Source organism: Corvus kubaryi, unplaced genomic scaffold (genome assembly GCF_017639235.1).
Source record: "Corvus kubaryi isolate FWS band 111438036 unplaced genomic scaffold, C.kubaryi_AGA036_p1.0 37397, whole genome shotgun sequence".
Classification (NCBI taxonomy): Eukaryota; Metazoa; Chordata; class Aves; order Passeriformes; family Corvidae; genus Corvus; species Corvus kubaryi.
The window spans coordinates 20758869-20770797 of NW_024581136.1; the positions used below are offsets into that span (position 1 = coordinate 20758869).

General features: G+C 49.8%; 1 protein-coding gene across 1 annotated transcript; it reads left to right on the top strand.

Moving 5' to 3' along the window:
• Nucleotides 1–1500: 1500 nt before the first annotated feature.
• Nucleotides 1501–11732, top strand: GPR149 (G protein-coupled receptor 149). The gene is made up of 4 exons (XM_042042417.1): nt 1501–2980; nt 3825–4017; nt 4636–5054; nt 10877–11732. The coding sequence occupies exons 1-4, from the start codon at nt 2039–2041 to the stop codon at nt 11447–11449; spliced, it is 2127 nt and encodes a 708-aa protein (XP_041898351.1). The 5' UTR covers nt 1501–2038; the 3' UTR covers nt 11450–11732.
• Nucleotides 11733–11929: the final 197 nt, after the last annotated feature.

Consider the following 11929-nt stretch of genomic DNA (forward strand, 5'->3'; position numbering starts at 1 on the left):
ATTCCCACCAGGATAAGGAATAAATACATGTACAGTGAAGGGCAGTTCTTGTGCTGGGACCTCCCATCATGCAGGGGGCCCATGGCAGAGGGAAAGGATCAGGCCCTAAGGAATCTACAGCCTCCTGCCTGCTTGGCACAGTCCAGCCAAGGACACACACAAAGGTCTCCTCCCATCTCGGGGCTTCTGCACCATCATTACCTGTGCCTTTTTGGCAGAGCTGTGTTATTCCACTCTAGCACTGTTTCTTTAGAAAATTCAGGACACGGGGGATAGTGATAACCCTGCCCACCTCTCTGCTCACTTACCTGTCCTTGCCTCCCCCAGACCTACTTGAGTCCATTCATGAATTTAGGGGGAAATTGGGAGTGAAATTACAATTGCAAAGTTAGTATTTCTGGGGCAGTATTTCTGTAAAGTTTGAAAGATTGCCATGTGAACTCATCCTTGAGATCAGAGAATCTATTTCAGGTTCATTTGCCCCAGCCACAGGAGACATTTCAGAACTTGGATCTCCTTAAATGTGCAGGTCAGGTCCCTGGAGCACAGCTGTAGGGGAAATCCTGCTGCCTTTTGTGGAGTTGCTTGGTTCTTACTGCAATTGAATTCTCTCTTTAATTTTAAGATGAAACTGATCTTTCTGTACAAGTTTTATCAGAATTTATCAGTCATGTTAAAGAAAGATAAATATGAAGGGGAGCTGTTTGAATTGTCCCTCCCAAGACCTTCTGTTTGTAACTATGGAATGACTGGAGGAAATCTCACCATATTGTAAATATGATAAAAGCTGCCACAGAGAGTGGCATGGTGCAGTTCAGAACATAAAATACTCTGTGCGAGAAGACAAACTTATACAATACAATAAAAAGTGTCTTCCTTCCCAAGAACATGGATGAACATTTCCTTCCAAACACAAACAGGAGGCACAGGATGGACTGCTCTGCCCACAGTGTCAGAAAGCTGCAGAGAGGCAGAGGGAGAAAGAAAGCAGGGGCAGGGAGATGTGTAAGGAGGAAGATCCTGAGGAAACTTGCAGGAAGTTCGTGTTGCCCTCTGCCATCACGGCTGTGGACATGCCGCTGGCTGTGATGGCTGAGGGTACAACAGAACAGTTTTTCGGCACCTGATGAGGCTCGGGTTGGGGTCGTGCGAGGAATGAAAGTTTGCAGAGCCCAGGCTGAGCTGAGCTACCACACGGCAGATGCCGCCGGGCTGCCTCACCCAGCTCCCTGCTGTTCCCCAAAGGTGGCCCTGAGCATGTCCGGGAGCATCCGTGCGCACGTGTGGGAGCGGGAATGCTGGGGAGCAGCGCAGAGCCCGTCCTGCATCCCCCTCACCCTGCGGCGGTGCCCCTGCCAAGCCCGGAGCACGGCAGTGCCAGGGAACACGAGCATTCCAGCCCGTGTGCGAGCCCTGGAGCAGCTCGGGATTTACGGGAATGACATCCACGGCTGACATCAGCTCGCAGTATTTGCATTGGATTTCGGTGCCGGCTCGGAGGTGTGGCTTAGCGGGGACACTGCTTCAGGCTGCCGATCCAGCCGGGAGGGAGCTGGGGCTGGGAGCATCCTCGCTCCCTCTCTGCCATTCTGCCGGCACCAGCTCCTCCCTCCTGCATCTCAGGCAGCGCAGGGTGAGTCCAACAGCCTCTCCTACGATGTGTCTGCCCGATCTACTACAGCCTGAACACAGCCCGTACTCTGCCTTCGCTCCAGCCGAGCTCGTGAGTGAGACACGGTGCCTGCCATCCGTCAGGGGGGAATGGCATATGGAGACCTGAGCAGCCTTAACTCACCATCTTCCAGCACGGGAACGATTTTGAAGAATTCCATGTTTTTTCAGCACCTTTGCTACCTCATTGTTGCCTGGCTTTTTGAGAGCATGAGTTCTGATCATTAGGGGTGCTGCCACCTGAATATTTCTTCATCAGATGCCACAAAGAGAGTCTAGGAAAACAAAGAAACTTGTGATGTGGAGCTGACAGTTTTGGTTTCAGCTGGTGAAAACTTGCAGAATCAGTGAGAAGGCAAAGAAAAAAATGCCCAGGACAATGTCAGTAACTCCTGGTAATTTCTCGCTCAATGGGACAAGCTTCTTCACTGAGAACCACAGCATTATGGACAAACCCAGTGAGCCGAGAACTTGGAATGTCTTTCTGTTCTGTTTGACTTTTGCCATTGCAGTCCCAGCCCTTCTGGGCAGCATTTATTCACTAGTTTCCCTGCTGAAACTGCAGAACAAAACCACGGTTTCGATGATTGTGACCTCTTTGGCAGCAGATGATCTGATCAGCATCACGCCAATGATTATTTTCATGCTCACACAGTGGTCAAGCGAAGTCCTCCCCCAGCCTCTGTGTACCACCTCAGCGTTTATGTATTTATTCCAGGGCATTTCTAGCAACCTGAAAGGGTCTCTTATAGTTTCTTACAACTTCTGCACCCTCAACACGACTGGGACACTGAGCTGCAGCTCCTCCAAGAGCCGCATGAGCGTGGTATGGGTCATTCTCACCATCTGGACTGTCAGTTTGCTGATGTGCATTTTGCCTCTCTGTGGTTGGGGCAGGTACATCCCCACGTCCTGGGGCTGCTTCGCCGACTGTGCCAGTTCCTACATCCTGTTTGTGTTCGTTGTGTACTCGCTGTGCTTCTCCCTGCTGGCAGTGCTGGCCGTTCCCCTCACTCTGCAGCTGCTGTGCTCAGGTGAGCCACAGCTGCTACACACCGAGTACCTGCAGGGCTCTGGAGGCTTCATCTCCCCTGGGACACCACGGGGATGCGGTGCTGCTGCCCCTGCGCTGTCGCTGCTGGACCCTGGGGATAAAACCCTCCAGCCTTTCCAAAACTCGGAGGCAGTTTTTGGGAAGGGTGTGGCTGAGAGCAGCACAAAGAGCAGGAGCTTCATCGTGGGCTTTGCCCAGAAACGATTCTCGCTGATCCTGGCACTGACCAAAGTCCTTCTCTGGCTCCCAATGATGGTAAATTCTCAGATGGCTTCACTTTCCAGTGTTCGCTTACATTTCAGTGGGATGTGACCTGTGAGCCATGGATTGAAATAGACGAACAGTGGCCATTGCAGTTGTTCCTCGTAGTGTAGTTGTGCCAGCAAAAGTCCCCTCCAGCAGGTCTGTGTTGCTGCATGAGTTTAACTGGTGCCCAGTGGTTTTGGCAGAGCCTGGTTCATCGTTCTGACACTCTCTCATCACATCATTCATGTCACGTGAATACCAGGGGCAGTAAGGTCCCCATTTGGTACCCAGCTGTGGGACAGGGTCTGCTCAGCATTCTGGGGCTGGGAATTGAGGTAAAGGCCCCTCTGTCCTGTCCTCTGAGACACATCCTTTGGGTTAAAAAATAGGAGTTTGGGAGAAAAATGCAGTTTGGTTGAACCTTTGTAATCCCTGTAGTGCTGGGGTGGGAGGGAGTGCTGTCATGTGCATGTGTGTGTGTTTGGGAACAGGAACCTGAGAAAGGGATCTGTTGGGAACAGGAAACACGGCACTGGGGCAGTTACCCCTGCCCTGGGTGTGTGAGGGCGGGGTTCCTTGGTACCACATGGGACTGGCTGGCACTGGGAGCTGGTCAATGGCACCTCACTATATTTAGCTTCAGAGAAGGTTTTTCTGAGAAATGCAGCATGAGAGGAGGGCAGTCAGTGTGTTTCCTCTGCTGTCTGCTAGAGCCAGAATTGTTGTGCTCAGCAAACACTAATGACAATCTGTCTTACAGTGGTGTCATATCCATAGCGAGATGTTCTCTTTGTTCCTGGAAGCATCTCGTGTGCCCAAAGCGATTTAAATTTCAAAATGCTCTGCCTTTCAGATACAGATGGCTGTCCAGTATGTCACTGGGCTGCAGAGCCTTTCATTTGAGACACTGAGCTTCCTGCTGACTGCGCTGGCTGCCACAGTCACCCCGGTGTTTCTCCTGTCACAGCACTGGCTCCACCTGCCCTGTGGCTGCATCATCAATTGCAGGAGGAACTCCTATGCAGTGTCTTCAGAAGATGCCAAAAGTAAGTGTGGAAGGGTTGCTTTGGTGTAATAGAGGTTGCCAGACCTTCCCTGGTAACATCCTTGGCATCTTCTAGAGCACTGTTTTCCCTTGGGCTTTATGTAAAAACAGCTGGAGGAACAGAGTGGGTCAGGTGGAAGGGACTCACAGGGATCAGCTGGTCTCAACTGCAAATGTTAAGGGCTAAATATTTCTGAGGATGTGGGAGTTGTTTTCCATTCTCTGGAGTGAAAATCCTCTACCATCAGTGAATGAATTCCTTACATTCTCTGCATGTTCAGGGAGAAAGAGCTCCTGAATCCTAGAGAAAAGCCATCCTCAGTGCATGGCTTTCACTCGCTTTAAACACATTCTCCAGGTGCAGAATGGCTTGTGCTGCCCCTGGTGCCCTTTTAGCCACTTTCCCAGAGAGAACGACTGCAGTTCATCGAGAGGGCAGTTCCTTCTCAGAAGTCTTTCTTCTCAACAATTCATTCTTTTTATGGAGAGAAAATTGCCTGTTTCCAGCAGGAGCTGGATAATTTATTCCATGTTTTAGCATGTCATTTGCATTGTGTTTGCAAACTCCTTTTTCTTCTTGGTCTCAACTCCTAACACAGTTTCTTTCCTTCCTGCTTAGCCAAGCGCAGTGGTTTTGAGTTCAACCTATCATTCCAGCAAGGCTATGGAATCTACAGGATATCCCAGGAGAACCCTCCCCGCCACAGTGGCGATGGTAAATCCACATCCTACCACAACCTGGTGAGCTCTGACTGCGAGGAGCTGGGGCCTGGCAGAGGCAGCGACGCCGCCGGCTCCGGGTTCCTGCCCACGGCATTGGGACACGGCTCCTGGGGCACCCCGGGGGGGAGTGGGACAGGCCCCACATGCCCCCCTCCTCATGGGCCAGGGGCCTGTCAGGGCCAGGAGGGCACAAACTGTGACCCATCAGCGTTCCCTGAAGGACCAGAGTGGAGGCTGTCCCACGAGGAAAGCCACAAACCAGAACTCTCGGACTGGGAGTGGTGCCGGAGTAAATCCGAGAGGACCCCTCGGCAGGTAAAAGAGGAATTTATTCTTTTCTGATAATAAGAGTTTCCTTATGAAATAGGAATGATTTTTACTGGCATTGATACTTCTATTAGTCCTATTTTTTAGTAAAACTCATACATGGCATTGTATAATGTTTAGTAACCACGGACCTATTTGCAGGTGCTGATCCTGCAATAATTTCTCACTTATGTTCTTAATCATGGGGTTTTCTTATTTTGTGTGCACCTGCATGCCTTGGATATGATAAGAATTAAGTATGAGTTATGTTAATTTATCTTAGTGAAGAAGAAGTTTCTCTCCAAAAGATGACATTTCCCAGGGCATTCCACTGTGGAATTCAGTGGCCATTGGGCATTACAGTCAGTGGGAGTGGGGTAAGGGCCCATGTGAAGTCTGTGAGAGAGGAGCTCCGGAAGGCTTTAGGTTGGAAGGGATCTCTGGAAGTCGCCTAATCCAACCTCCTGCTCCAAGCAGGGTGGCTTCAGAGCCGGATCAGCTCATGCTCGGCCTTTGCACACACACAGGAGATGTATAAGATGTATTTTGTATTCAAATATGGGAATCTCTCTCCATCTGATACACACAGGTTTATCGTCTGAGACACAGTAGGAATTTGGTTGATGTTTCAAATCTGACTGATCATCCCTTTCATAAAAAGCCAATGCTCACTCTGTTGCAGTGTGCAGAGATGAATTCCTGCATTTGGGGGCAAAAGGAAGTGATGACTCAGTCTGGTTTTAATCTACCAGTTCTTGCCAAGGCCTCATGTGCCATGTACAGCTTGGCTAATAAGATCACTGTATCAGGAGGTTCATAACTGTGGCTCTCCCTTCCAGGAGTTTCCAGATGACGTTTAAAAAAAAAAAAAAATTCCTTTCCCCATGTCCCCTGGTGCCAGTTCAGATGCAGCCCCGGGACTGCAGCAGGTGAGAGCAGCTCTTTGTGAGCAGCTGGCAGTGACTGCCTGGGGGTGTTTTCTGTGCCCTGGGGCCTTGTATGGCGCTTTTGGACATAGCCTTCACTACTTGCATTACAAAGAATCTGACAGACTCTTCTGGCACTTTTCCAGGTATAACCCAGTGCCAGGCATTAAAGCTCCTATGGGGTAAAAGTTCCAGGCTTTGGAGTTACAGCTCTGCCTGGTTCTGACATTCAGCAGGAGCTGACAGAGCTTCACAGCTGACATTTGCTTTGCTGCTGGGAAAGGGCAGAGTGTGAAACCCCTGCAAGCTTTGTAAAAATAACTTTAATGCATTGCTCAGGTGTATGTTGGATGAAAGATCAATTTGGGCCACATATTAAATAAGTTGAAAACCATCTCCTTTGTTCATCCTGTCTGGAAGTCCCAAAGTGTCTAAGAAAAGTCACTCTGTTCTCATCACTCTGCATTTCCCACCTCTGTTAAAAAAGGAGACTCCCCCTGGCATTAATTTGCCATATCTTTCTGCAGGAAATCCAGGGATTCTTAGTGGAGTCCATAAATACAGGGATTGTTACTGGAGTCCATAAATACAGGGGTTCTTATTGGAGTGCTGCTGATTTTCTCTTCAAGAGGAGAAGCTGTAAGGACTGACAGTAGGAGGGAGAGCAGCCATCCCCCATGGATGTGGGATCAGTGAGTTTGATTGAGCTGTTTGAAGAGCAGGGTGCCAGACAGGACCCGGGATGCCTTTGGTTTCCTCTGGAAGCTGAGGGCTTGGAGAGTGGCTCTTCCTTGGGGTGACAGTAATGATTGTGGAGCTGGTTGTCTCCTCATTATCTGTTCTGTGAGTAAAGAGTTGCTCCATCAAAGTGATTTCTCTGGAATAAAAGTGGCATGAGAGAATGAAGCAGCAGGGTTATTGAATCCATGATAGGATGGCTGTAATGGAGAGGGAGAGAGAAGATGGTACTTGTCATTTCTAACTCTTGCTCAGCTGCATTTTTGAAGAATACCGTTAACATCTCATAAAACACCTGTGTATCTCCGTTCCTAAAGAGATTGAGTGTAAATATGTCATGTCTTATTTTGCCTATACTTCAGTGCCCTCAGGCAACAGAAATCTCCCAGACTGGCAGTTTGTTCCAGTCTTGCTGATTATTTTTCTCTGCTTCATCTGCGGGTTGCCTCCAGCAAACTCTTTGAAGAGGCTCTGTACAGGACCTATTTACGTGCCCTGCAAGGAAAGAGAGGGGGAGGCTGTGCAAGTGACTTCACTGAGGAGGAGCCAGCGCAGGCAGGAATATTTTAACATGATAAGTGCACAGCATCTCACTCACTGCAGGAAAGTTGTGAACATTCTCTTAAACACCAGGCACAGCTCAGAAGCTGAGTTAGGAATGGCCTTGAAGGTTCTCTTTGCTTCCCACTGGCTGGTGGGAATATGTACCACCTGTACCCCTGCTGATGTGCTGAGCTGTTCCCTTCGGGCTTCTTCCTGCTCAGGTGGTTGGAACTTGATTTCCAAAGAGGTTCCTGTGGCTGGAAAATCAATGTGACATTTCACCTTCCTCTTCTCACTTTGCTCCCAGAGGCATGCATGGTCTGTGTGATGCTTGCTGGCTCCCTGCTGCAGTTCCACTGCCATTGGCTCTCTCTGGAATTGCGGAGGAATAGTGGGAGTAGAAGCATTTGCCCAGGAGGGCAAGGCTGGATATAGCTCCCAGAGCCTTTCCCTCACAGGTGTCCTCACCTTGGATGCTCTGTTGCACTTCCTGGTACTGATTGATACGAACCCAGGTCTGTCTGCATCGGGCAGGCCAATGGCAAGCGCTGGGCTCAGGCCATTTGAGGTGAGCTTGTCTCTTCCTGTCATAGCCCCTTGGCTCTACATTTGCTGCAGTCAGCCTCAGAAATAGCAATTTCACTGCAGCTAATTTTAATTTTTAGGGAAGTAGAAGACTAAGCCTCTATTTTAAAACAAACAGAAAACTCATTGTCTCTGGAAAGAAAAAGCTGGGATCCTTGCTGGAAACATTCTAAAAATAGACCTTTTCATCTCTGGCTGGGTTTGACCGAAGTAATTAGGAATGCAGACTCCTCAGAGCTGTTTTAGATGGCTGGTTTTCTGTTTGGGAAGGCAGCATGGCCCAGTGGGAGCAACACGGACATGGCACAACCCGTGTGTGCTCTTGGTGCTGCCCCCGTGCAGAGATCTGTCCTAGAGAGGAGGTGCAGACTCCAGTACATCTGTGCTTCACGGTGACACTGCTGGCACACCTGTCTGCTTATTGCGGGGCCTGTGGCAACAGGAATTGTGAGGGAGAGTCTACAAAGTGCCTGTGCTTGACTCCGTCACCAGACACTGTAGATGGTGTCCCATGTCCCATGCAGCCTCCAGCTGCTGCTTTGAGCATTTCCAAATGGAAATCTGTCTGTCAGAGCCTGTTCCAGCTGCTGTAGGACTCAGATACATCCAAGCCTTCCCTATGGACAGCATCCTCCCTGGTGAATCCAGCCTAGACTCTGCTCAGGCAGCAGGAACAGGACAGGGAACCTGGTCCTGACCCACAGTGATGGTGGGGAAGGTTTTGCCTCATGGCAACTACAGCTGCTTCTGTGAACTCTGGAAGGTGGATGTATAATGAAATATGAGGGGATTTGCTTGATCAATTCTGCAGAGATTTCTCTGCTCAGAATGCATCAGCATTCTGTAAGGAACAAGGACATTTGTGATTTATTTCACTGGGATTTTTTTGTCTTTCCTTTTAAAAAATGCCTGTGCTGGTACATGGAGTTCTCCAGTGAAATCCCTGTCCCAGATTCTAACAGCCAGAACATTCTCCAGGCATTGTGGGCAAGGGCTGCATGGGGCTCTGAGTTTCCTGTTCCTCACAGGCACACCTGTGTGGAAGTGCTTTAAAAAGAGAAGGGGTAGTGTAAATTGTGTGGGAGAGTTGTGTCTGTTATTTCTTTTGGAAACAGTTTTCCTTTAAATGCAGGAATGCAAGGTGTGTGGGAAAAGCAGGAAAGGCCTGACGGGGCAGAGCCCTCGGTGCAGGCTGGGGCAGTGGGATGGCAGACGTGCAGGAACAGCACCGTAGGTCTCTTTCTGCTTCCACTGAGGTAAAACCAAGCCACAGCCTGCTCCAGCTGTGGGTGCTCCTGTTCAGCCTGGAATAAGGCAGAGCTGGGATCAGGGACCTGCACGGCGGCACTGGAGGCCACTCTGTGTTACTCAGAGTCCTTCCGCTGCCTCCTGCTCTGGAGTGAAATTGCATTGTTAGGCTGCAAACCAGAAAGCTGAACTGCAGGGAACCGCGGGAGTGGGAGGCAAAATACTTCACAGGATGTACCAGTGGAGTCTGGTTTGCTGGTGGATGCCTATTTATTGCCATAGATGTGTCATGAGAAGCAAAAATGGGTATTTAATAATGGTATCAAGGACAAGATAAAGGTCACTTTCTGTTCTCATTAATAATAATTTATACTGAAAGTAATTCCAGTAATAATCAGTGTTACCTGGCTGTACCTAAACCCAGGATAAATGCATTTATCCCTCCCTTGGACCCCATAACCCTGGGTTTAGTGCCAGCACTTGTATCCACATTTCTCCCCAGAGCACAGCATTGTGGTTTGCAGGGACAAATGGATTCTGTACTTTAGAAACAGGTGAAGGTGTCTGGAATTGAACAGCATTTCCACCAGAACTGTTCTAGTGGGAAATGACGGTGTTCAGTGCCTCCCTGGTTAGTGACTGGGCAGTGACATAGGAGACTTGATGGATCTTTTTCACTTTAACAGTAAATACTGATTTCTCAAGAGAAAACTTGAGAAGACTTTCAGGAAGAGACACTAAGTGATTGGGAAATGTCTCATTCTCCAGACCCGGGGTGTTCATTCCAGCAAGTGCAGATTGCTCATTCTCCCCCCAGGCGCCTCAGACATCCCCTCCATGTTCCTCATGTTCAGTCTGACAAATCAAAGTGTTTGATTTAACAGGACATAACCTTGGGCTGGTGGAATCAGCTTTTATTTACACTCCGTTTTTCATATTCTGTAGATGCCATAGTGAGTCACAGTCACTTGGGACTTCACTTCATACACTAAAGTGTATAATAACACTCAAACCTTCTTGCTACTCTTTCCAATCATAAATACCAGGTTGTAGGAGTGCGTGGTGTTAGGGCGATTGGGAGATGGCTGCTGTGTTCCCCACAGCGCCCCGGGCGCGGCACGGCTCGGCTGCGGCAGTTCGGCACGCCAGCGAGCGTCTCCCTCCTGCCCTGCGCTGCTGGTTCAGCGCTGAGGACGCGCACACTCAGACCCCACAGCTCAGTACTGCCACACATCAGGAGCCAGGGAGGGCCCTCCGCATGGCGCGTTCCACAGTCGAGGCTCATTTCACCTCTGCAGAGGGGACGAGGTGCGAGACAGGGCCCAGCTGTGCCCGTGATGCCCTTTCACAGGGTCACAGAGGCAGCGGTCTGAGGGCACTGGGGAAGGGACAAAGGCGGGATGGGGAAGGGAACCAGCACGCAGAGGGAAGGCGCAGAGCGGGTACCAGCTCAGGTGCGCAGCCACGGGCTGCTGGGAGAGGGAGCTTTCTTTAGCCCAGGGTCTGGGAGGTGTGTGAGGTTAAATTTCATCCGCAAGGAATTGCGGGAGAGGCTTTTCCTTTACCGAGATAATATTGATATCTCAAATATCTGAGTTTTTTACCAGCAGGCCTTTGCTAGTTTGGGGCTCTCTGGCCCACTAGCTGGCTCAGTGACCCCAAGACCAGGTGTCTAAAATTCTGCAAGGAAAAGGCAGTAGGATGAGTTAACAAACTGAGCATACTTGGCTGATTTACAATGGATTTCGACTTGGACAATGCTCACCACTAACGGTCCTTGTTTCCTTGCAGCGCGCGGGCGGGGCCCTGGCCGTCCCTCTGTGCGCATTCCAGGGGACTGTGTCTCTCCAGGCCCCCACCGGCAAAACACTCTCCCTGTCCACGTACGAGGTGAGCTCTGAGGGGCAGAAAATAACCCCCATGTCCAAGAAAATCGAGGTGTATCGCTCCAAAAGCGTCGGGCATGAGCCGAGCCCAGGGGAGCCTGCGGACACGTTTGCTGACACAAGTGTTAAGATTCACTTGGAGGTGCTGGAGATCTGTGACAACGAAGAGGCCCTGGACACCGTGTCCATCATCAGCAACATCAGCCAGTCCTCCACGCAGGCGCGGTCACCCTCCCTGCGCTACTCCCGCAAGGAGAACAGGTTTGTGTCTTGTGAGCTGGGGGAAAGTGCCTCCTACTCCCTGCTCATCCCCTCGCACAGCCCCGGCAGCGACTTCAGCATCTCCATCCCAGACACTGTCGAGGCTCATCGGCAGAACAGCCAAAAGCAGCACTCAGCCAGGGGTGGGTACCAGGAGGAGATACAGCTGCTGAACAAAGCCTACAGAGAGCGGGAGGAGCAGGGGAGCAGCAACTGAAAGGTGTTTAATCTACACACCTCAACTGCTCTGACAGACAGTGCTCCCCTTGGCTCAAGTTACCCAAGCAAATACAGTATCAGCTGTTTTTCTCCTAGCATACAAATTTTATTTGGGTGCACTGTTGAATAGATTCAAACTGTTAAGGCTATATCAAGGGGATAACAAATACTCAAGTGCTTTACAGCTTTCCATAGTGAATTTTAAGTTACTTATTTATATATCTATTTATTTGAGGAAAATGTGTGTCTAAAGGGAATCCTAAATAAAGTCTTAAACCCCAGTTGTGGTGTTTGTTGGCACTGGGTGGTGTGTCTGCAGGAACCGGTGGAAATGAGGGGGCAGCTCCACAGGTGGGAAGTTATGGCGGTTTTGACGCACTTGCAGTTCTTGTCAACATCTAAATCAACATAATACTAGAAATACTTTTCTAACACCTGGACATCACTTAAAGCTCATTGGCTGCTCTTTGTTTCACAG

What these genes read in the sequence shown, in the direction of transcription:
- GPR149 (XM_042042417.1), top strand. Translation starts at nt 2,039, where the DNA reads ATGCCCAGGACAATGTCAGTAACTCCTGGTAATTTCTCGCTCAATGGG. An exon ending in TTCTCTGGCTCCCAATGATG is followed by an intron (nt 2,981 to 3,824) that starts GTAAATTCTCAG and finishes TCTGCCTTTCAG; the next exon opens with ATACAGATGGCTGTCCAGTA. An exon ending in GTCTTCAGAAGATGCCAAAA is followed by an intron (nt 4,018 to 4,635) that starts GTAAGTGTGGAA and finishes CTTCCTGCTTAG; the next exon opens with CCAAGCGCAGTGGTTTTGAG.